The sequence below is a fragment of the Fusarium oxysporum genome, chromosome VII (assembly GCF_013085055.1).
Source record: "Fusarium oxysporum Fo47 chromosome VII, complete sequence".
NCBI classification, from domain to species: Eukaryota; Fungi; Ascomycota; class Sordariomycetes; order Hypocreales; family Nectriaceae; genus Fusarium; species Fusarium oxysporum.
The window spans coordinates 12,068-35,456 of NC_072846.1; the positions used below are offsets into that span (position 1 = coordinate 12,068).

Below are 23,389 nucleotides of genomic sequence, written 5' to 3' on the forward strand. Positions count from 1 at the left end.
AAAAATGGACAGGTGACGATGGCCAATGTCGGCAGGGGAGGTCCAGCTGAACATGGTTAGTACCAATCATACCTCCCTTGACCCCATGGAAACAACGTGTGGCCGCGTTTTAGCCAATCAAATGCCAAGTATCCCTGTCGCTAGTATAGGGTAAGGCTTGCCTGGTACTGTCAAGAGGCAATTTCGCCCTAAGACTAACATCCCAATATGAATAATATATTGCCAATATAGACATCCTCACATTATATTGTCGCAATATCAAAACCTTCATATCATATTGTTACAATATGAGAAATTCCATATCATATGGGTTATATTGCAATATACTACTTTATTGCCATATTATTAGCAACACTGGCTCAATCTGTGTCCGCATTTCCTAGAGCCCATACTATACCTTGGTTTTCACCATATGAATTTAAATAGGTCTCCTCGAGCCCATAATGCGCCTGTTCCTCGATTGTACTTTTCCTTCTACCCTATTGCTCCCTGCATTATCCCGTGATTTACTAGCATAGCCAGCGAACTAGCTTGAAGGCTATTCTTCAAGTGTTCAACGTCCTATCTACGGCGGCTGAAGCGACGTCCGCTTGTATGGGACAGGGTGTTTGGTGTTTAGTGTAAGTAGGTTAGTAAGAGTAAGTAGGTGAGATTCTTGCAATCTGGTTTCAGTATTGTGTATTGAGTCGGCCTGTGGCCATTGCAAATCGTATAGTTGCATGGGCTGCCTGCATGTTTGGCATCCACTTCGTGTCATCTGATGGTGATTTTCCTCCTAGGTAGAACGAGAGGTTTCCTCTCAATATCTCGGTGCACTGCAGCATCTCAGTCCTATGCGCTGTCCATTTCCTGCATCGAAAGAGAAAGTGCTCTACTGTCTCTATCGCTTGTCCGCATGCGCATTGCTGTGACGCTGCTACGCTGATCCGGAAGCGGTATCCATTTAATCTGGCCATGCCTGTCCTCAGCTGTGATAGCACGCTGGCTTCTCTCCGTGACAAACCATCGTAGAGCAACCGAGTGTGCTTGCCCGGGAGCGCAGCATCAACCTTCTCTGAAGATTTCCCAACATTGTCTGGTAGCCGTTTGCGTGCACGCTGACTCGATCGGGCTATGTTCAGGGTCGTCGATCGCATTCGGGGAAAACTTCCGAGCCGGGACGGCACCGCCTTGGCTCGCACTTCGTGCCTCTTTCTTAGCCATTTTCAGGAGCCTGTGTTCAGCACTGGTGGGCATCCATACGACAGCCACCACGTTTCCTTTGATCCTCAATACATTGATGGAATCATATATGCATCCAACATACTCTTGACCGGACTGCTGGCGAGGGTTTCGGACCGTGAGCACGGCCGCTTTGTTGCTCGCCAACAGTGTCACGCTTCGATATTCAAGGTCGGGTAAGTGTCTCAACGCGTAAGCCATCGCTGCTACTTGTCCGGAAAATGGGTTCTGCTCCGTCCTCATGCCGAGCGTGAAGGAAAAGCGCTCAAGCTTCGGTCCTCCTCGCACCGAGGCAGGGATCTCGATGACCCCGCCGACTCCGACTACCCCATTCCGCGCCGAACTGCTCACTGCTGCCCGTACCGCCCATCCTAGATCTGCTTGTGTCATTGCCGAATTGTCCCCATCATCCACTATAGTCTGCACTCGTTCTGCCCAAGGTGCCAATGTGTAAGGGTTGATCGTTTCTAGTTCTTCCATCGGAATTGCATTGAGTGCCACTGCTACCTCGTAAAATGGAGAGCGATTGTATCTTCTGAACTTTCGGATGAGAGATATAGAGCTTCGGAGTGGATTAGTTCCTGGTAAAGTGTGTAGATCGGTCCACATATTGATTGCCCGTCTCCAGAACCGCTCATGTGCACTAGCGATGTGCGCCTCTGCTTCCGCTACGCTTGTTGCCACCGCGAGGAACGTTCCTACGATCGTGTTCGCTCTAATCCTCTGAACCCTGTTGATAGGACTCGCCCTCGTATATCTGCATGCGTGCATCCATACGTTTGAGGCGTAATCCACGACCGGGGCCACCGTGGCTGTGAATAGCTGCCTCGCTGCCCTCGGAGTAAGACCCCTGAGCCTCTGCAGCTCCATTGCAGCCTTCAAACCTTTTGTCGCTACCCGTGCAATGTGCTCTTTGTATTTGAGGCCAGCATCCATAATCATGCCGAGAACCTTGACCTGGGTCTTGGGCCGAACAAGCTGTCCCCTGATTGCAAAAGGCTCTGAGTCGGACTTGTATGCCTTGCGGGTGAAGTGTATAATCGCCGTCTTTTCTGCCTCGAAGGTCGCGCCACTTCTCCTTTCCCAGTCCAGCGCCTTTTTGATAATCTCATTGATTCCATCGCGGTTGCTCTCTGCCGTCGGACCTGTCACCCACGCCGTGAAATCATCCACGAACGCTATCGCTCCTCCGTAACAGTCAATGTGCTGCTGCACAAGGTCTGCATTGAAGAAGAGAAATAGAATCGGAGACAGAGGTGAGCCTTGTGGGAGCCCAGCTTGTGGTAGACTTTGCATCTCGGATATCTGTCCGCTGATCTGAATAGTCGCTGTGCGATCCGAGGAAAAGGCTTCGATCCAGCGAAGCAGGTCCTCTGGTATACCCCTTGCTCTCAGTCTTTGGATGAGCCTCTCCTTACATACTCCATTGTAGGCTCCTTTGACGTCAAAGCTTGCCAAGGTAAGGATCCGTCGGCCTCGCCAAGCAGCGAAGATCTGCTCCTGCAGCAACATCAAGGCCTGCTCAGCGGAGCACTGCTTGCGAGCTCCACAGTGGTTTGTTGGCAGTAATCCGTGTGTCTCAACAGCGTGCGAGATCCGTTTCGCGATGACTGCCTCTAGTATTTTGCCTAGAGTAGACAGGAGCGATATGGGCCTCCACGCCTTTGCGGTCGAGTAGTTCTCTTTATTTGGCTTCTTTCGCGGAATAATCTTGGCATGTCTCCATTGATTCGGCAGCACTCCTTCTTCTAGCGATGCACGAAACAGCGAGAAGACGCGGTGCTTAACAGACTACGCCCTTATCGTAACCCTGTTGCAGTCTTGTATCGCTCAAAGGGATAACCCATAATAAATCACTCTTGCCTCGACAAGCACTGGAACATACGTCGGCAAGACTTTGACGGCAGGTGAGTGTCCTGTCTGATGGTCAGACATATATGAATGAATAGATATTTAATTCATAATGCATATGCTATTCAATCTGATAATCGTAAACCTCCGGCCGAGTAAAGCCGAACTGGTCCGCCTAGGTGAAGTTCCGGCCAGTAGAATTTCCCAACCCAGTACACCCATCAACAAGCTCCTTATAATAATATACAACGCTCACTTCTGCCCTTTAAACCTCATTCTTCTCATTGTGCGAGACTCGTCCCTGGTTGTTTCCAAACATCTTACCGCCAGGTCCTGAAACGCTCTGGCGATGCTCCCAAGTCTCGGTGGGCCTCCACTTGGTAGACTTGCTGGCAGCACTGACTTCGTCATAGAGTTGATCGACCTCCTCAAGAGAGAGACCCTTGGTCTCGTAGATGAAGAAGTAGACGAAAGCGATGCACAGGAAACAGCAGGCGAACCAGATGAAGAAGATCTTAGACTGGAGGTTGGCCTTGCCGGAACCATAGTCGACAAGGTAGGGAGTGGAGTAAGCTACGTAGAGTTAGAAACGATCAGGCATCCGTGTATTATGGCGGAACAACTTACCAATAGCCCAGTTGAAGAGCCAGTTGGTCGCAGTAGTCATACTGAGAGACTTGGCACGGGTCTTGAGGGGGAAGATCTCGCCAGTGACGACCCAGGCCAGGGGACCCCAGGTAGACGCGAAGAAGAAGATATAGATACACACAAAAGCAACGGCAGCCTTTTGTCCGGCAAGACTCTTGACAAAGATGGTGCCGTCCCTATTCTGGCCGGTGGAGAAGGTGCCCGTCATGGCCACGATGAACTGTGAGACACACATGCCGATGGCACCCCAGAATAGAAGAGGCCTCCGACCCCATTTGTCGATAGCGTACATTCCGGGAACAGTAGAAGCAACATTGATTGCAGACGTGATCATGGAAATGGTGAAGCCGCTGGAAATACCCGAGTTTTGGAAGTATTTGGTTCCGTAGTAGAACTGGAAGCTTGTTAGTCAATTCTAAAGCCGACAAAGGTTTTAAGAGGAAAACTTACAATGAAATTGATGCCGGTCAACTGCTGCAAAGCCTGAAGTGCACAGCCTGTGAACTGGCGCTTTAGAATAGGTGGTTTGAAGCAATCAAGATAGGAAGCCGTTCCGAGGCTCGTTTCGTAGTCGTGGTTTGCTTTAACCTCAGCAAGCTCGGCGTGGATTGCAGGGTGATCGGGAGTAAGCCGGCGGATTCTAGCAAGGGCACGGGCAGCCTTCTCGGGTTTGTTCTTCTTGATGAGGAATCGAGGAGTCTCGGGGAGGATGAGCATGCCGCCGAAGAGGACGAGGGAGTAGACGAATTGGACGGCGACGGGGATTCGGTAAGAACCAGTGTTGTTACGCTTGCCTGTAGCATTGTTTACAATGGCTGCGAGTAAAAGACCAATTGTAATGGCCCATTGGTATGCTCCGACGATGGCACCTCGGATCCACTTAGGAGCTGTCTCGGACTGGTAGAGGGGGACTAGGCAGCGTTAGGCTCAGGTTCTCAAGTGTCAATGATGATTAAAGAGAATAAATCGATTTGATTGGGCTCCTTTTCGATTTATCGGGCTGGGTCGTTGTGCGGTAGGTGGGAGACTTACTAATAGCGGAGATCTGACCAACGCCAAAACCAGCAAAGAATCGGCCAGCCATGAACATAGGAATAGCAGTAGCAGCAGTCTGGAGAGCCACACCGAGGTTGAAAACCCAAGTGGCTATCATCAAACCTGGGCGACGACCGATGTGGTCTGTCATGAATGGGGACGACAAGGCGCCAAAGAAGGTGCCGGCAGAGAGAATGGAAACGATGGCTGATTCTTGCGATGTTGTGATATTCGGATTGCCATTGGCGTCTGTGTAGCCAGTGCTGAAAAGGCGCTGCCAGTAGGGCATGGCAAGAATACCAGCGATGGTACCGGTATCATAACTAAGGATGACGACGATTAGTAACATCTTTCTGCTGATGAGCTTGGAAGTAAGGGACATACCCATAGAGGATACCACCAAAGGCAACAAACATGCCAATGGCGATGGCAGGCCATGCTTTGCCTGCCTCCTCAGGCTTGGGAAGGGATGCCCTTCGAAGAGCATTCATCGTGATGATCGACGTCCCCAGATACGAGTCAAACTTGTGTATGGATAAGACGAAAGAGAAAGCAAAGCCCAGCAATGCTTTCTGTGTGAGATGACCTGGTAACAAGCTCCGTTGCAAACGCGGGAGATTGTCTCTTTTTAAACACAAACACAGTCGATCAAACTAGTAAGCGAAGCTGTATGCAAACGGTCTGCACATAACAAACTCGCTTCGCGCATCAAGCTGGGTAACATGAGGAGTGCATGGTTCCCAGCTATCCAAGGAACTACACGGCTTGGCCGAGTAAAGCCTAGAGGGGCAGCTTTAGATGCGGAGCAGCCACACCATGACCTTACAATGGCGAGCTGGTGATGAGCTACTGCAGTAATGGCAAGCTAGTCAGTGGGGAAAAGCTGGGGTCGCCACTGAGTTCTGGGGATTGAGCTTGGGTGACATGGTGAGGGGGAGGCCATGTGATTGGCCATGGGTTCAACAGAGATCGCCGGCAGGGTTGTATTTCTCGGGGGCAACTCAACTCAACTCATCCATGTCGTCACAGCGGAGTTGATGAGATCTGCCATCACACGCCTCGCTGCATATTGCTCGAGGATGGTGCTGGACAAGAGCAATGGGTGGCTTTCTTTTTCGGTTGCTGATTTTTGTGAATGACATTGGAGAGAGCTGAGAGGTGGAGATGGAATAGAGCCTTAAAGGACGCTTGCGTATGCTTTTGGCCGCTGGTCATGCTAAACTATCTGATGTCTTCCTGCAACACATGTTCAATATTACTTCAAGCATTCTGCGGACCAATGAGGCTTCTCCAGAAGACTCCATTTCCCCAAGTCTTGCTGTTCTCATGCCCTGACATAAAATCATGATCCACAAGCGATATTTGGAGAGACATCATTAATTGCCGGGATTAAAGTGGATCCTCCCCGAGCCAAGACCCGGGCCAGGCCGGCTCGGCGACGCAGGTGCCGAACTGTGCATTACTTTTTTTTTTTTTGGCAAGTCTGTTTTCAAGTAACTCTACCAGCGATGCGATGAACATCTTTGCCACAGCGACAAGCCCGAGATATTTCGCAGCACCAATGAAGCATACTTTTGATCTCAATAGTGATACTAACATTTCATGATAGTTTTTGCTCTCTTGTCTTTTTACAGGGCAAAGAGTCAGCAGGTGACAGTTCCCTAGTGGCACTCCGGGGGCGTTTCATTATAGCGCGCGCGAAAAGGCCATGAATGAGTCGGCCCTTTCGTAGGGGTGTTGCTTAATGATGACGAGTTCAATCAACATTCTAGCTCCAGCGGAAGTGAATCTCAAGATCCTGAGGTATTATCATAAGTTTAGATAAATTAGATTATTTTATTTCATGAATCACTGTATAAACATTATAGTATTATATAAATTTTCCTCAGGTATGGGCGTTTTGCGTCTAATGTAAAATAGAAGACAGGTAAAATTTGCTAATATCTGAATTTTCTCTATCTATGCACACGCTATGTTGGTAAATGGGCGCCTCACTAATACCTTCATGCAATGCGGTGTTATAAGGCTAGGTACATGGCGTCGCATCTGCAGTTGGAGATGAAAGAAAACCTTATCCACGGACCTAACCTTAACCTTGTTGTGGCGATGGTTCAACCACCTGCGCAGGAAGCAGAGAGGATGGTGTCGTGGATATACAGGCATGGTCGACGGCAAGCAGTTCAGCTTTGATGACGTATATAGTATAAAAGCACCCGAAGCTCACAAAGTCTATACTATATGGAATGTCTCATATTGAGCATGTGCATCATCATGATCGTGGTACAGCAGCTTTACTCTAACTCGACTGGTTAGCGGCTGATTCTCAGATGAACCAGTCAAATCCACCAGATAGTCAAGGCCTTTGGCCCCGATTTCTCTGATGCTAACTCCATGGGGCCATCAAATCCCCCCGCATCTTGGCGAGACCATTCTGTCAGTTGATTACCGTCAGTCCCCCCCAAACTCAAATCCCCAGACCATCCACCTGTTGGAAGAATTGATGGTTCCCCCTCAACTTCAGGATTGAGGTGCAAAATTAAAGTTAAAGTTTGACGTCCTAAAGCTCAAATCGTAGGACTGTCATCTAGGACTCTAGGACTCAAGTCCTGGAATGAATCAGTCGAAGATATAAGGCCGCAAAGGCCCTTCGACTGCAAGGAGTTAATAATAACAATTAGTTGCCACTGCACTCAACATCCCTGCGTGACTCAACAACAACTGTTGAATGCCGCATTGTAGTCTCGGTTATACGATATCAGGGCTTTGGTAAAGTACGACGAATCTGAGAACCCTGTATTTAAGTCCTTCATGTCATCAGCTGACGGATTCTAAGTCTTACATCAAGCACCAGCGTGGAAACACAAGTCAAGAAAATTTGTTAACAATGTTAATTGTACTATTCGCAGAAGATTATTTAGTCATGTACTAGCTCAAGTATATACATCTAATAGATACAAAGACTTAAACCTCCGAAGATGTTTTACTCTTGCGGAAGAAGCAAGGCATCGTCAGCTGGCCCATCTCAGCCCAAAAGCCAACAGGTGGGTCAGTTAAGGTAGCCTCGTAAGCCTCGATTTGAGGTCGCTCCCAGACCAAGTCGACCTCATGGGGACGGATATACTTTGTCTTCTTGAAAATCTTCCATCCACCGAAGAGAAGAAGGGCGAGGATCTGCATGGAGTAGTTCTGGAAGAAGACCTCAACGTCAAACTTGGATCGGAAAGCATAGTATCCGTAAGTAAGAACGATGACGAACTGGATGGCTAGGGCAATGTAGGCACCATAGGGCTGGAAGTATCCATAGTAGGGTCGCTCGGTCTTTCGGTCGACACCCTGGGCAACGCAAGCCTTGTGATAGTTGATGTATGTGATGGACATGACCATGAAGGTGATCAAGCCGCCGCCAGTGACTATGCTGACCAGCCAGCCTAGAACCTTGGCAGAGCCATTGGCAACCTGAAGCAGAGACAGGAAGGGGAATAGCATGGTGACACAGAAGCAGTAGACTGGAATACCAGACTTGTTGCAGTATCGCAGAAATCGAGGGGCGCGGCCCTCGAGGGCCAAAGAGTAGAGGGCTCGGGTAGCGCAGTAGGTGTATGTGTTACCGGCTGAGAAGATGGATGTGAGAATCAGGAAGTTGACGACGTGAGGGAGGCCCTTGATGCCAAGGTTGGTCATGGCAATGACATATGGTGAAGAAGCTGCGTTGCCAGTGCCGCCGGCACCAAAGTAGATGTCATACAGGGCTGGGTCGTTGTAAGCACAGACAGTTCCAACAGCCAAAGCACCGAAGATGAAGAAGACGCAGAATCGGTAATAGACTGTCTTGAAGGCATTCTTGATGGTGTATGTTGGGCGCTGAGCCTCAGCCGAGACCATCGAGATATACTCGGGGCCGACAACAGTGAAGGATGCGGTGAAGAGCGCAGCTAGGAAGCCTTCCCATCGGCCCTTGTCGCCTTGGCTGAGGTATGTAGCGAAGGAACCGGGGTTCGAAAAGTGTCTGAAGCCGTAGGCGTCGTTCTGGGGGTTTCCTCCGCACATGGTAACAAAGGTAAAGGCAAAGAGGATGAAGATAAGGATGAGCTTTCCACCTGAGAGCCAGAACTCGGATTCACCATAGAAGCGCACTGCAAGGATGTTGAGGAGACTGTGGATAGTGGTTAGTGGAAGGTTTGAATGCTTGCCAGAGTAGATCAACTTACCCGTAGCAGACAATAACTGCAATGCAGACACCAGCGGTTGGGCCAGGGTTGAGTACATCGGCATTCCAGAAGGAAATAACAGAGGTCAAGGCAGTAATCTCGAAGGGAATGATGAGGGCCTCGTAGAGGAAGAAGTTCCAGCCAGCGAGGAAGCCTAGCGCGTCATCTACCCAGTATCCAGCAAGACGGACAAAGCCGCCAGCCACGGGCATGTACGTGTTCATCTCAGCGATCGAGTTGTTGACCAAGGCGAGGACGAGGGAGTAGAGGGTAAAGGCGATGAGGAGACTGCCAGGGCCGCCCTTGGCAAGACCACCACCGATAGAGATGAAGAGGGCCGTTCCGATGGAACCACCGGCGGCGATTAGCTGGATCTGACGGTTGTTGAGTCGTCGGTGGAGATGACCCATACCATTGTCGTCGACATATTGGAGACTGGAGGCATCGCCTGCGACAGCGCTGGCTTTGTCGCCGGAGTTGCGTCTCTTCTCGTCGTCTGAAAGCATTGTGAATGCGGGTATAAGGCGGTTTGAACCAGCCCGTCTGAAATGAAGATGGAGATAGGGATTGAGAGGAACAAGGGGAAGAAGAGAGGAGATGTTGGAGACGAGGGTCTGGGGAAAAAGTGAAACCAGGAAGGAGAGAAAACAAGCCCAGTTATATAGTCATCAACATTGGAGAGGCAAATATAGCAGCTCCGCGTCTTCCTGGGGTAGTACGTGCATGGTGTCTTTGGGTTGTGAGCTTATCTCAAATGGCCAATCCGTATTGGACGGTTTCAAACGTCCGACTTGATTGACCATGGTCCAGGCCTTACATTCTTCATTAGACCAAGATTGGAGCTGCGTGGGAGAGGAGTCGACGAGGGTTCTACTGCTTACCCCACGGGGAAAGCTCGTGCGAAGCTCGGTGGATCCGAGGAACTAGACCATATCTGCTAAAATAGTCTGGGGAAAGCCTGTCTTTTGCTTTATCGGCACTCGATTAGTGCCTGCAGAAGAAGAATGTGGTGTATCTCTTGGCTATACAATTGGCTGAAGCTGATCCAAAATCACGCACTCGTCCATGTACTGCGTCATCTTAGAGCCCATTGACACTAGGTTTTGGAGCCACGATGACAGTAACTCTGCCCAGGACTGGTTTAGTTGGGGCCTGGACCAGCATGGATCTGGAGAAGTTGGAGTTGGCAGTTGGCAGTTGACAGTTGGTTCCAAATGTACTGTAATTTGTGAGGCTGTAGGCGTTTTGAGGCGTTGGCATGTGACAGGTGAGGAGGGAAAAGGTCTACGTAAGGTAAGCCTGCTCGGACGAATAGGGTAATTCATTGTATTTGGTGGTGAGGGGAGGTTCTGCAGTGCGTCCTAGGTAATCTACAAAGATAACATCTATATCTAATGTTCTCCATCGAATTGGTCTTGTCGTAGATAGAATATCTCAAGTAGACATCCTTAAATCACTCAACTTGTCTCTCTTATCGGCTCCTTACAAGCCTTGCTCTACTCCCTTGAGTTGGCCGACCCATATACTCGGGTTCCGATGCCGATTCCTGCACCTACAACCAACCTGACATGAACCGCGATAGTCACAGCGATAGGAAGCCGAAGCGACCCCCTCAGCTCCGCACCATCCATCATCTCAGCATCTCAGCTCCCCACGGCATCTCCACCTCTTGCAACCACCTCGGCTTCACTCCTTCTCCAAAGTTAACTCCAATTGAATTGAACCCTCCATCTTGGCCATCTGGAAGGCTTTGGCTCTCATATTGTGGCACATGCGCTAGTGACGCAGTTGTCGTACAGTCTCTTGGCCTCACGCCACCAAGTAATGGGTGCACACACACTTTCAATCTCCGCGGTTGTTCGGATTCCCATGCCAAGCTACGCATCAAATTTGAGTTATCGATCGTGGCGACACCAGGAAACCCCGATCTTGAGCAGTTCTATCGACCCAAATGACTGAGGGTCATTTGTAGCTCGTATTGCCGACAAAATTAATTAACTTTGTAGACTGCGGCGAATTATCATAGCACATTACAATCAAGGCGCTTTGCCCGCTATTGCCACAAGCAACATAATCTGAGAAGTCTAGCCCATCGCTCCAAAACTATCCTTGACGGGAGGATGTCAAGAGGGTCGGCAACTATCCCTTCAATTGTCGAGGAGCTCCGGTCGGGTCACAGCAGGGGTGGGCAGCCAATAAAAATGCATCGGATTAAAGGTACCTAGCCCCGCACCTATTTTAGCCTATAATAGAAGTACCAGCAATCACTCGAGTTACAAATCGCTACCATCCACAACCCCTCTTTCGCCACGCAAAATAAAAAAAAGCTCCACCAAAACTCACCAACTTCTCTTCCACAGAACTTGACCAAATTGACAGAAATGCGTAAAATCATTCGTTTAATGAGTCACAAGTAGATTTATTTATTGTACCCTAGGTTTTTTCACCCACCGCCTCGACCGTCTGGTGGGCTGGTGTGGCATGTTTTCCTCTCTGACTTCTATGACCGAGCCAGCCTCCGATTCTGACTCCTGCTCGCTTGAACCGACAGATTCCACTCCAACAGGCATGCTTTGAGTCTCCCCTCCTGGTATGGCTTCTCCACCAGCTAGGGTTTCCCCAAGAGTCATAAAACGCTTGTTAGGATTCGGCACTGCCTTCCTTTTCTTCCCTCTCTTCAGGCGAGCCTATTCTTCCTCTAGCCTGGCAATCCTCAGAGTATGCGCCGCTACTGTCTGCTGGTGAGCTTCAAAGCCCTTGGCTATTACATTGTATCGTCTCCGTGTCTTTGGTGTTTTGTTCAGCCTAAGGTCACGAATTTGACGGCTCGTTTGTGGCGTATCGTCCGAGTCAAAATACGGCCTGGGTCCGGAAGTCGCTTTTGGGCTGCTGTTGGCCTATCTTCTTGGATTTCAGGGTATCGCAGCGCTTTCGCACGTGAAATAGGCCAGTTGACAGTGACCCTCCAGCCTGACAGTATGTTCTTCTTAGTCATTCCAACTCGGCGAGCCTTGGCGTAGGCCCTGATGAAATCGGCCTTGTCCATTGGAGTGGAATCAGTCAACGAAGCGAACTTTTCCAACTCTCGTCGATATGCAGCCTTCAACGCGTTGAATACTCCATTGTCTAATAGTTGAAGTCCGTGAGAGCAGTGTGCTGGCAGATAACAGCAATAAACGTTGTTCAAAAAGCACGTGGCCATCCGTTCATCCTTCCATCACTCAGCATTGATATTGAGGTGGAGAAAAAGAAGAACATACTGTTACATGGCTACCATGACCATCTAAAATGATTAGTCTCGCGTCTGAGTCGTCAGCAGGCGTGGCCTGGGGCAGATAAACTCTCTCGAGCCATTCGATGCCAATGTGGTCATCAGTCCACCCGTTAGGCGATGTTATGTAATACCAGTCTGCTATCTGCTTGAACTCGTCAAGGAACCATTGTTTCTGCAGTTGCTTCCCCTTGAAGATTATGCCAGGAACTAAAGCGCGGCCGTCAGCAGTGACAGCTTCGATGAATGAAGTCCAATTCCGAGTCTGTGGTCCCTTGAGGAAGGCCTTGCGCTTCGGGTCCGCGCTTCCAACAACTAAGCTATCTAGGCCTGAATGAAGAGAATTAGTCGGTCAAAATGCAAGCACCGACAAGTAATAGAGGTGAATACTTGCCGAAACCAGTCATACTACCGCCTTCATCAACGTTGACGGTGTTTTCAGGCTTGATCGATGATAGTCAAATTGAGCTCAGCCAGGAGCATGGGATTCCCTTAGAGGCCTATCAGCATTGTGAGATTGAAGTGCGGATTGAGAGTACAGCGAAGGGAAACAACATTCAACAAGTCAGGAATCTAGTAACGTACATGATAAGCGAGCAGGTCAAAAATCCCTCATACACCTTACTTTCTATCTGATCAATTGTTCTCAACCATACACCATTCCACAGTCTAATCAAGAGGCTAAAATGACTCTTGCCCTTCAGGCCTATCAGGCAGACCCCAAAGTAACCTGCGACGAGCCGCAAAGGCCTATGAGGTCCCCATCTAGACCCTCTATTACCGATTCCACGGCAGACAAGCTCGCAGTAATAGTATTCCAAACTCACGGAAACTAAGTGATCTGGAGGACCAGATTATCGTCCAGTATATTCCTGACCTATATTCGCGAGGATTTCTGCCAAAGCTACATGGTGATGAAGAAATGGCCAATCGACTGCTTGCTGATCGCGACGCATCACCAGTTGGCAAGCGCTGGGCTATGAGCTTCGTTAAGCGACAACGAGACCTCAAGACGCGTTTTCAGCGGAGAAATGACTATCAGAGGGCCATATGGGAAGATCTGGCAGTTATGCGCAATTGATTTAGGCTCGTACAGAACATAATCGCAAACTACGGTATCCGATCAGATTATCTCTATAACTTTGACGAGACCGGCTTTATGATGGGGATAATTTCAAGCGGTACAGTCATTACAAGCGCAGAGAGGCGTGGAAAGCCAAAATCAGTCCAGCCTGGAAATCGGGGATGGGTAACAGTCATCCAGGCGATCAGTGCAGATGGCCAGGTAGTCCCGCCATTTTTCGTGGTTGCAAGCCAATATCACCTTCGTAATTGGTACCAAGGAAGCAACCTCCCGGGCGATTAGGCAATTGCCACAGCAAGAATGGCTGGACAGATAACGAGACGGGTCTCGAGTGGCTAAAGCACTTTGGCCGATGCACCATTAACCGATCAACTGGTCCCTATCGTCTTCTGATCCCTAATGGGCACAAAAGCCACCACTCGGTCAGTTTTGAGATATATTGTGAAGAGAACAATATTGTTACGCTCTGTATGACACCTTACTCATCTCACTTAATTTAGCCTCTTGATGTTGGGTGCTTTGGGCTGCTGAAAAAGGCATATGGCCGAGAAATAAAATATCGGATCAGAAGGTCTATAACCCCCGTTTCCAAGACCGAGTCCCTCCCGGCCTTTTATACCGCTTTTCAAGCCACTATGACCGAGAAGAATATTAAGGGAGGTTTTAAGGGAGCTGGAATTTGTTCCTTTTGGCCCGGAAAATGTTGGCTCGAAGCTTGCTGTGCAGCTACAGACTCCAACCCCTGTCGACGATGTTGCTGACCCCTCCACCCCTTGGGTATCAAAGACCCCAAAGACCCCAAAGACCCCAAAGAATCTACTTGAGGTTGGACCTCAGTCTGAATACCTTAAAAAAACGAACAAGAAGGCATCATAGTAGCTCCCCAGAGTCAATTCTGGGATCTTTAAAGTCTCTTACAAAGGGAATAAGAGCAACAATGCACGAGAATGCCTTACTAAAGGCTAGGGTCGGAGATCTTGAACAGGCGAATGAGATACTTAGCGGGCGGCGTAGGGCAAAAAGACCCGCCTGTATAATAGAGAGAAGATGAATATAGAGGAAGGTAGGAATCTAATTGATCAGATGGATGTAGATACGCAGGTAGTGGCTGGATTACCGAGAAGTGGTGGTCAAGGAAGTTCGGCGCGACCGAGGGTTCAGCGCTGTGGGATATGCGGGAAGACTGGGCATAATGCAAGGACCTGTCAGGACGGTGTTGACGCCTCTGGAGAAGAGTATCCTTTTAAGTGGCATAAGCCTCCGTCGCGGTCACCTGCAGGGGCCTAAATGAATAGAAATACAGCGATCTGGGGTACTTCTTAGTATTTTAGGACAGCCCTCTGTAATCCTCTGATAATTAAATCTAATAGCTTGGATACTTATAGAAAAGTTGCAAAAATATGGAAAAGTCTCAAGCCCTTAGGTGTGTGCCTTACTGAAGCTATCGTCAGTCTTTTATACATGGGGTCAAGTGGAGAAGTATGCCTCGCGGAGACTTATGCCACCTAAAGTGACAGTAGTTAATTTTAATTGATTTGGTAGGTTATTGTGATATTATTGCGATGTTTATCAAGAAGGCTGAGATTTTTGATCCACTCAATTGTCTGATCCACTCGCTAATCGTATACGTTACTTTTTTTTATTTGGGAATTCAGGGCCCTTCGTGCTAGTTATTGACTTCCCCGTCGTTGCTTCTGTTCTCACAGGGAGAACAATATAGAGTCCCCCACAAGTAGCATCCACGACTTCATCCAAAAAATGAAATAAAAATGATTATCACAACTAGTCTCATTATCAAAAGTAGGTTCACCGTCGTCCCTCAGCACCTCAATTGCCGTCAAATACCGGAGTACAGTTTCTCAAAGAGTCCGTGGCCATTAGAATCTCTCAACTCGAACTGGACAAGCCACTGGATGGTTTTGGGCTCATGGTTACAATGCTCAAGCCAAAACTGCCACCACCGTACGGGGCCCATCCAGGTAGCTTTGCTGCCATTGCACCCAACAGAAAGTCCACAAACCAAAAGCCTATGTCGCGACGAATACCCGTAACATTGAAAATCACCTCAGCAAAGCACAGTATCATCCACCCAGATTCTTAAAAAGCAAAGCGCTACGTATTGGAGTGTTGTTTATATTGCGCAGTAGTGCTGGGTGAAAATATATTTTTGTAAAACTTGATTGTTTCTTATTGAGCTGAGAGTTATTCTCGGGTTTATATCTCTAGATGATTGTATCTAGGACTTTCAGACTAACAGTCTGAATCCTGAAGGGAAGGGGGATTCCTGAATTTTCCAACATTGGAGAGACCTTTAAATAAATACAACCTCCATGTGTTTACTTCCAGGAAGCGGAAAAGGGATAACCTTCACGACGAGCTGGTTGCTCGATTTGACAAAGCAACATTCCAGCGCCTGCTTGTTCGGTGGATTACGGACGCAAACCTGTCTTTTCGCCTTTCAGAGCACGTGGGGCTCCATGAACTCTTTGACTATCTCAATCCGTTGGTCCGTGAGACTTCAGCAAACCTTACTCATAAAACAATTCGGGCCAAGGTTATTCATGAGTTCAACACTTATAAATCCTACGTTACTGATACTTTGCTACGGACCCCTAGCAAGGTCCATATTGCATTCGATGGCTGGACCTCTCGGAACAGGCATTCTTTCTTTTCCATCAATGCTTTCTTTTTCGACGACGAAACTTTCCAGCCTCAAAAAATCCTGTTTGGCCTCCCAAACGTCGCCATGGCCCACACTGGGGAAAAAAGCTGCGCAGCGGTCACGGAGGTACTGGAAGAATTCGAGCTTGTACAACACAATAAACTTGGATATTTTGTTCTTGACAATGCTTCGAACAACGATAAGACTGTGGAGGAATTAGGGCGCAAGTTCGAGTGGCAGGAGCCTGCAGCCAGGAGGATTTGCTGCTTTGGACATGTCCTTCACCTTGTCGCTACGGCTATGCTTTTCGTCCACGATACCCAAGCTCTCGAAGACCTTGACCCGGATGACTTTGACGAGTGGACAAAAAGAGGGTCGGTTGGAAAATTACACAACCTTGTCGTCTGGATCAATCGATCGAACAAGGCAACAGTCATCCTGCGCAGACTACAAGACGATTGACGTTCAATGGAACATCGAACAACGGAACGCGTCCTGCCCTCTAATGTATTAGCTCAACGTCTTGTCATGTCATGTTCATAGTACTACACTAATAAGCTTTCCTCTCCATAACGTGCTCGCCAAACCATATTTCTCCTTTTTTGGGTTCGTCTAACCAATCACAATCGTTAAAGGCTGTGGAGGCAGTTTGGTGGCATATTGACGCCAGACATCATTATGGAAATGCCTGACCTGACCTACTTGAGTCTCATACACTCAACCCGCCCGAGTCCAATTTCGTTCCATTCACATATCCTCGCCTCATTTCGGTGTTTCAAATTTTAACTGCTCGCTCTATTTCCTGCTCCCATTTTGACAATTTCAAATCCTGCATATGCTGTTATTTCTTCAATTTAAATCCTAGATCACGGTCTGAATAACTTTCGACGCCGCCAAGCCCTCCTTCTTTTGCTGAGTGGGATTCAGCCCCATCGCTTAACCGCAATACCCCTTTTTGACCTTAAAGTATGACACGAGAAATAAATCAACCTCCACGGCCTTTCACCTACGTCTCGATAGGTATGGCCTCCTAGCCCTGAATCCACGACGCCCTCTAGTAATAGGCCCTTCCAATAAATGACTCGCTACTGTCATCCCACTTGGCTGGTGGAGCATCAGACCAAACTTTCGCGACGCCTCTGAAATGATAATGACGTGACAGTACGCTAAACCAACTTGACATGTTCTTAATGAGCCTAGCACCGATATCAGATCATCTAACGCTATAGGGTCAGGTTGCTTGTCAGAAGTCTACTTATAATCAGGTATCCGGATTGAAAACAAGGCCGATCTCACCTTCTTGCGTGGAAGCAGTCCTTGATATCAACCAAGTCACAAGTCGCTTCGCCACTCACCACCGACTGCCGGGGAGCTTTAAATTTCATCTAACATGGCACGCAAAGGTATTGCACACAAGACCGTCTCGGTAATCCTGCGATTACTGGAACTCTCCAGCGCCGCCATCGTCCTTGGTATCCTCTCTCGGTTCGCTCAATTGATTAGTATCGCCGGGGTCCATTTAAATGGACGAATTATTTATGCCATGGTTGTCGCTGGCATAAGTATTATTTATTCTATTTTCCTCTGCCCACCACTTGATTCTCTTTTTCTGAGCTTCCCGCTCGACTTCGTTCTCTTTGTTATGTGGCTGGCGGCGGCTTGCTTGCTTCAAACTGTGAGACCCCTTCTCCTCCTCTTTAGATAGGAACTAAATATATGGAACGACAGGAAACAAAAACCCACTCCTGCTCAGCAAACTGGTATTATAACTATTGGGGCTACTACTGGGGCCGCTATTGGACCGTAGGGCCGCCTGGCGGAGTTACTATCGACGGAGCTGGATGTGCGCAGTGGCGGACCGTTCTCGCCTTTTCGTTTATCGCTTGGTTTCTCCACTTTGCCAGTGGTGTTTTAGTAAGGCACCGGCTGCCGTGGCGAACTAATGACTAGTAGTTAATCAGTGAATAGGGCATGTATGTCTTCCATAACTATATCCGATTTAAGGATACGGTACAATCTGCCAAGCAGCAGATGAGAAAAATGTCGCAGTAAGTGAAACCAAGACCTTAACGAATCATACTAAACTGCCCTTTTTCCTACTGTCCAGCAGCAGTTATCCTCAGAATGGCCACAATAGGGATTCTACCGCCATGGAAGCCGGCCAAGAAAGGGTCAATCCCACAGAGCCTCGATCAGAGGTGTAGGCGAAGGATACCGGCCATCCCAATCTCCCTATCGATATCTAGTTTGTCAAACCGCCTCCAGTATACCCCGTTTGGTTCGGCCCGTGATAAATACTACGAGAATGTTTTGGGGCTATAGCATTTGTTTCGTGAAGCTCCTTTTGTCTCCAGACCTGCTCCAAAAAGTACTACGAGCTGCCATAAGATCAGCTCTTTATCGTTCGTGAGCTTCGGAAATCTCCTCTTACTCAACAATACTAATAACGTTAACAGTATCACAAAATCAATAACTACATGGAAATAATAAGGCTAAATAGGCCCGCCTGTATAGTATGGTACTCACCCTTGTTTCGAGATTCTAGGAAATAGTATTGCTTTGAGGACAGGCAGTTGAATATAGCTCTAAGTTACTTAAAATTATTCTTAGTGAGCTTGCAGATATCGAAGTCAAACCCTTACATCTCAGTACAATCGAACTAGTTATTTAAAAACGACGTAATAAAAGAGGGACCGTAAACGAGAGACTTATTGAAATTATTATACTGCTACACTCTCCTAGTCACAAGAATTTTGGCGTATTTGTCTGTTTGTCTGCAAATAACTTTTCTATAAATTTAGATATATGTACTATTCATGTGTACCCCCGGCGGCGTGGGAGCGTTCCTGCATAAGGCATTTACGGTCTTGGCGGATTTACGAGTTCCATCATCCCCCTCTCCGGAGCCGGAGCAGCCTTATGTAATAAGTCTACCCCTAGGTAAACCTAGTCAAATTGTTGGTTCTTTGTGTCAGTTTGACAGATAGACAAGACTTTATGTGGTTGATATCACTGCTAATTCGCTATGCGACTAGCGCGTACTATTGTATCATATATATGGGCCGAGGCCAGCGTGACGCAGATTTCCACTTTTATCGACAATGTGTATCAGAGCTCCATCCCATGCGAGAGTATTCAATGGAAGCGTCAAAGGTTGGGTCATAACGTCACCATACTATGCAATGTACGCTATTGAAGACAATTCCAACTTTCTCTTAGCTATATTTACCCCAAGCTGGTATCTCTATCGAGAGGCTAGGCTGTGGCGAAGTGCCGACCGATGGATGAGTTCGGGAGTCGCCCCCTCCGATAATCAGGTGCCTTTGCCATCCAGAAATTTGCATGGCACACTCCGGCGAGTGGCCATGCTGAGATAATCGTCCCTGCTCGATGGAACGGCCACATTCGGGGAAGGGTTGCAATAGGAGAGCGGAAGAGAGCACAGTGGGAGAATTCAGAACGAAGGGATCGACGGTAAGGATAAGACGTTCAAGGTAGCCCCGCACAGACAAATTCTCCTAGTGGTCTCATTAAGCCAAGCCCAAGGCTCCCCATAAATACAGCAACAAGAGGCCAGTATCGCATACTCAGTGATGGTCCAGCCGTGGGCATTATCCTAGATCTAATTCTAGAAGGCAGGATTGATATTGATTTCATTCAATACCGGTTCCAATTCATTTGATGCTCGAATTTTTCCGACCTGAGCTGAGTAGGACAAGGCCGACCGCATGGTTCATGCGACGCTCCGGAAGCGCCCGACCGAGATTCTAGGCCAGGGCCATCACACCACTGAGATGCTTGAATCATCACCACCTGACACCCTCAACAGCCGATTGATATAAGGGTTATTAGAACTCTGAGGCAAAATAGTATATAATATTCTTCGATATTCTGCTTCAAAAGTCTTCCATTATTATCTTCAATCACACTCATCACTAACTGCATCCGAGATATTCTCAATCGGGGCAAAGCAATCGTCCTGATTTGCAAGAGTCCATTCTTTACCCCCACGTTCAACACTTACACTCAACCATCACAACCACTTAACAACTTCAAAATGGTCGCTCCTATCCTCAAGGCTATCCCCGTCGGTCCCAAGTAAGTCTCAACATACCGCCATTGGAGTTTCCATATACTGAATATACTAACCCATGGAGATTGGACGATTTTTCAGCCTATCTTTCAAGAAATCATTGCCTAGAAAACCTACAATTCATCCAAGACGTATGGAGATACCGAGATTGCTACACGGAAATAGTCGGAGCTAATCAGACCCCATGGGTATCTGTAAGGTGCGATTACGATTGCCTGCGGGCACTACGGGAAGATATTCTGGAGAATTATATCCTTCCCAACGGACATCGCGAGGTCAACCTTCCATCTGAAGTCAGGAATCGACTTCTAGGATTCTATTCCTCCAACTTGCTTCCACATCCTTCGGAATTTGACGATGCTGTTAAAATTATCCATGAACTCATCGAGGACTCGATCCTACCCGGGTTCCTGAACTCTCATATATCGTCGACGCAACCAGGCGATGGAGTGCGTGGTGGCCTGAAGCAAATTGGCTGCAGCCTTCGACGGAAGCTCTCAACGGCCTTCCGGATTTGGACCTTCTGAAGAAATTGCGAGTGAGGGGCATTCGCTGTACACGCCACCGCCCGGAAGGAAGTGCCTCAGTATTACCTTGAAGCCACTTGCTGTGGCGCGCGATGGAACTGTTCGACCATACCGTCTGCGGACTCATGGGTATGAGCCGCCGGTGTTCAGAAGAATGGAGCTGCAGATGTCGATCTTGATGTTAGGGACCAGTACGCTATCGTGAAGGTTCTGGCATAACCAGGTTTCGGTGGCGGCAGCGGGGTATTTTTTGACGACCAATAAATCAAAACCTTGAGGATTCAGAAACCTGTCCTGACGCCATCCAGCGCTTCAGCCACTAATTGAGGGAGGCACAAGAGATATAAGAGTCAACGCGAAGCCAAATAACAGCCTCACATTCGGCATCGCCACAAGCGGCACAGAGGCGAGATTTCACATCTTGTGGAGCGGTTACGAGCTTAACTACTATTTAGATAATATCGAATGCTTCTTACTTCAGAACGTAGCCCATATATTTGGAGTTCCACCAGCAAGGTCGCTTTTCACTCCCATCCTGCCAGCCAACTCTTGACACTCGCCGGCTCTCGTCTCATCCATCATCACTCCGGACCGCAGTCCATAATGGTCTAACTAACGGCCAAGAGCGGATGCATGCGACTGGTGCCTTTCAGCTGGGAGCATACTCCTACCCAACGTATCATGGATTCACAGACCGCCCCGACAAAGATAACGAAACCGATGCCCCATCCCTCGCCCACTTCTCTCAACCACGTTTGCCAGCCAGTGGACCTTAGCACCCTCTACTCTGTCAAAAGCTGGTGCCATTTTATCTCGGCACTTGTTAATTTGGGTCTCTGATTCTGAATTGAAGCCTGGTGTTATGTGCTGGAAGAGCCTGAACCTCACTCTGTTGGACTTCCTAAGAAGTCGATTTAGGCTTAAAGAAGTTAAGACCAGATCTTTCTCCTGGGTGTCGTAATTTAAGCCTTTAAAGTGCCAAAGCCACTGAATAAAGAAGCCTGCTTAGGCAATGACCAAGGCCTTGAAGCTAAAGGGGGTTGGTTTCCCTTTGATAACAGTTGTCGCTTTTGATCTGCCTATATAGCGGACCATACATTCATCTACAGCGTGATAAGAGCCTGGTTGGAAGAATACAGCTAATACTCGCTATATATGGTCAGACCACTCTTCGACAGCTTGGAATACCCGCGGAAGGGGGGCGTTTCCATCCATCCTAGTATGGTCAAAGGGACGGAGATAGCAGTGGATTAACTGAAACCTCTAGTAGGGCATGAACTTAATAACCAAGTACAGGGGGGCTTGATCACCTAGTCGAGGGGTCTCCCAATAGCTTCCAATCTTCTTTTCCTTATAAATTCCTATATAAATCAGCATTCCAAGCTATACATAGATTTATGCTGTAGAGATTCCGTCCCAAGCTAGGAGCTTTGCCCGTTCGTGAAATGGGTTATTCCACCTATCAGCCACGGAATTTTCAAGCAGGTAATAACCCAGCTATTAGTATATTCAATCCATTTCCAAAGCAGTGATTTAGGCACAAAAAGCAAGAAAAGATTAAGTGGTGTATTAGGTAAATAATTGATGTGATAATTACGACGTTGCACGTTAGAAGGGCTGGAATCAAAGCCGCGGGACTCATCAGCCGGAAAATCATTAGCCCCGGTAGGCTCCTTGGGGCCTGGGCGAGGGGCCATATGTTGCTTGCAGAAGCTCTTGTCATCGTAGGCATCAACCTCCTGTCTTTGATCAAGATCTGAAAATGTATTCATTGATTAAATTGTCATGAATTGCCATGAATTGCCATGAATTGCCATCAATTGCATAGTAATCTAGTTGCGAAGGTTGGAAATTCAAGCTATTGGTACCACACTCGTACTGCTCTGCTGACAGGGATAGAGTACAGATTGGAGCCTTATGGGCTCTCAGGAGATATGCAAAATTAACCATAATAATATCAATTGACTTCGGGTCAACTAAGAATATATTTTTTTAACATATTATTACTGCTGTCTGATACTACTGCGTATTATAACCCTTTTTTATACATATGTCCATGCCTGTAGCCAGACCTCATCGTAAAACTCATCTAGCTCGCGCTTTTCGGGAGACTTCCGTTGAAAATACTGAGTTGAAATATGGCGCGTTAGGGACGAGAAGTTGGTGGTACGGAGTGGGCATCTCCGGCAGGCGTACCCCTCGTAGACGCGCAAGTCAGGATGTTCCGAGCAGCCGTCTTTGGGGAGCGGCGCAGCACTGGGATCACCCAGATATGACTGGCCCAGACCTTTGAGGAATTCGGTTAAATCCTTGCGCTCATTGTGTTCAACCTGGTGCTTTACTCTCAGGTGCGTGGTAACAGCAGACCCTTTCACGGATAGTGCGTATCGACAGGTCGACCGGACAGACGGATACACATGGGCATTAATGGTACTGCTTTGATTGTGGCTCTGGGCTGAAAGATCATCGTAGCTTTGATTCCGATCAAGCATTGTGGGATCATCTGAAGAACAGCCACAGCTGTGTAACGGAGTATTATCCTGGTCCGTCGTGGACTTGAGTCTTCCATTACTCTTCTAGCCAGTGGCAAGACGTCTTGTCTCCTTAGAATTTAAACAGTCTTTGCTGAATCTGATTTTCTTCTACTCATACCTGTGGATGTAGAGAACAAATAATGGATTGAGTTGTATTCAATTAAAAACTATCAATGTCAATTTACATAAGCCCTGGCACAGGATAGCTTGACTATATTAGCACTGAAGTGATGTTATTACTCGTCAATCCGGCGA

General features: G+C 48.0%; 5 protein-coding genes across 5 annotated transcripts; 2 read left to right on the top strand and 3 right to left on the bottom strand.

Annotated features, from left to right (window-relative positions):
- Nucleotides 1-3,337: 3,337 nt before the first annotated feature.
- FOBCDRAFT_295457 (general substrate transporter) lies at nt 3,338-5,246 on the bottom strand (the record flags this gene model as incomplete). The annotated part of the gene is made up of 5 exons (XM_054705250.1): nt 3,338-3,645; nt 3,700-4,114; nt 4,171-4,631; nt 4,753-5,078; nt 5,140-5,246. The coding sequence occupies 5 exons, from the start codon at nt 5,244-5,246 to the stop codon at nt 3,338-3,340; spliced, it is 1,617 nt and encodes a 538-aa protein (XP_054561225.1).
- A 2,470-nt stretch (nt 5,247-7,716) lies between these two features.
- On the bottom strand, nt 7,717-9,469 carry FOBCDRAFT_295458 (amino acid permease/ SLC12A domain-containing protein; the record flags this gene model as incomplete). The annotated part of the gene is made up of 2 exons (XM_031195649.2): nt 7,717-8,908; nt 8,964-9,469. 2 exons carry the CDS (start codon nt 9,467-9,469, stop codon nt 7,717-7,719), a joined length of 1,698 nt encoding a protein of 565 aa, XP_031028399.2.
- A 7,827-nt stretch (nt 9,470-17,296) lies between these two features.
- Nucleotides 17,297-18,570, top strand: FOBCDRAFT_251640 (uncharacterized protein). Its single transcript, XM_054705252.2, has 5 exons — nt 17,297-17,655; nt 17,709-17,894; nt 17,949-18,028; nt 18,088-18,386; nt 18,437-18,570. The coding sequence occupies exons 1-4, from the start codon at nt 17,371-17,373 to the stop codon at nt 18,182-18,184; spliced, it is 648 nt and encodes a 215-aa protein (XP_054561227.2). The 5' UTR covers nt 17,297-17,370; the 3' UTR covers nt 18,185-18,386; nt 18,437-18,570.
- A 1,278-nt stretch (nt 18,571-19,848) lies between these two features.
- On the top strand, nt 19,849-21,040 carry FOBCDRAFT_185912 (RGS domain-containing protein). Its single transcript, XM_031195900.3, has 2 exons — nt 19,849-20,078; nt 20,138-21,040. The coding sequence occupies exons 1-2, from the start codon at nt 20,038-20,040 to the stop codon at nt 20,598-20,600; spliced, it is 504 nt and encodes a 167-aa protein (XP_031028161.2). The 5' UTR covers nt 19,849-20,037; the 3' UTR covers nt 20,601-21,040.
- Nucleotides 21,041-22,642: 1,602 nt separating this feature from the next.
- Nucleotides 22,643-23,092, bottom strand: FOBCDRAFT_295460 (uncharacterized protein; the record flags this gene model as incomplete). Its single annotated transcript, XM_059611862.1, has 1 exon — nt 22,643-23,092. One exon carries the CDS (start codon nt 23,090-23,092, stop codon nt 22,643-22,645), a length of 450 nt encoding a protein of 149 aa, XP_059467433.1.
- Between the last annotated feature and the right edge of the window lie 297 nt (nt 23,093-23,389).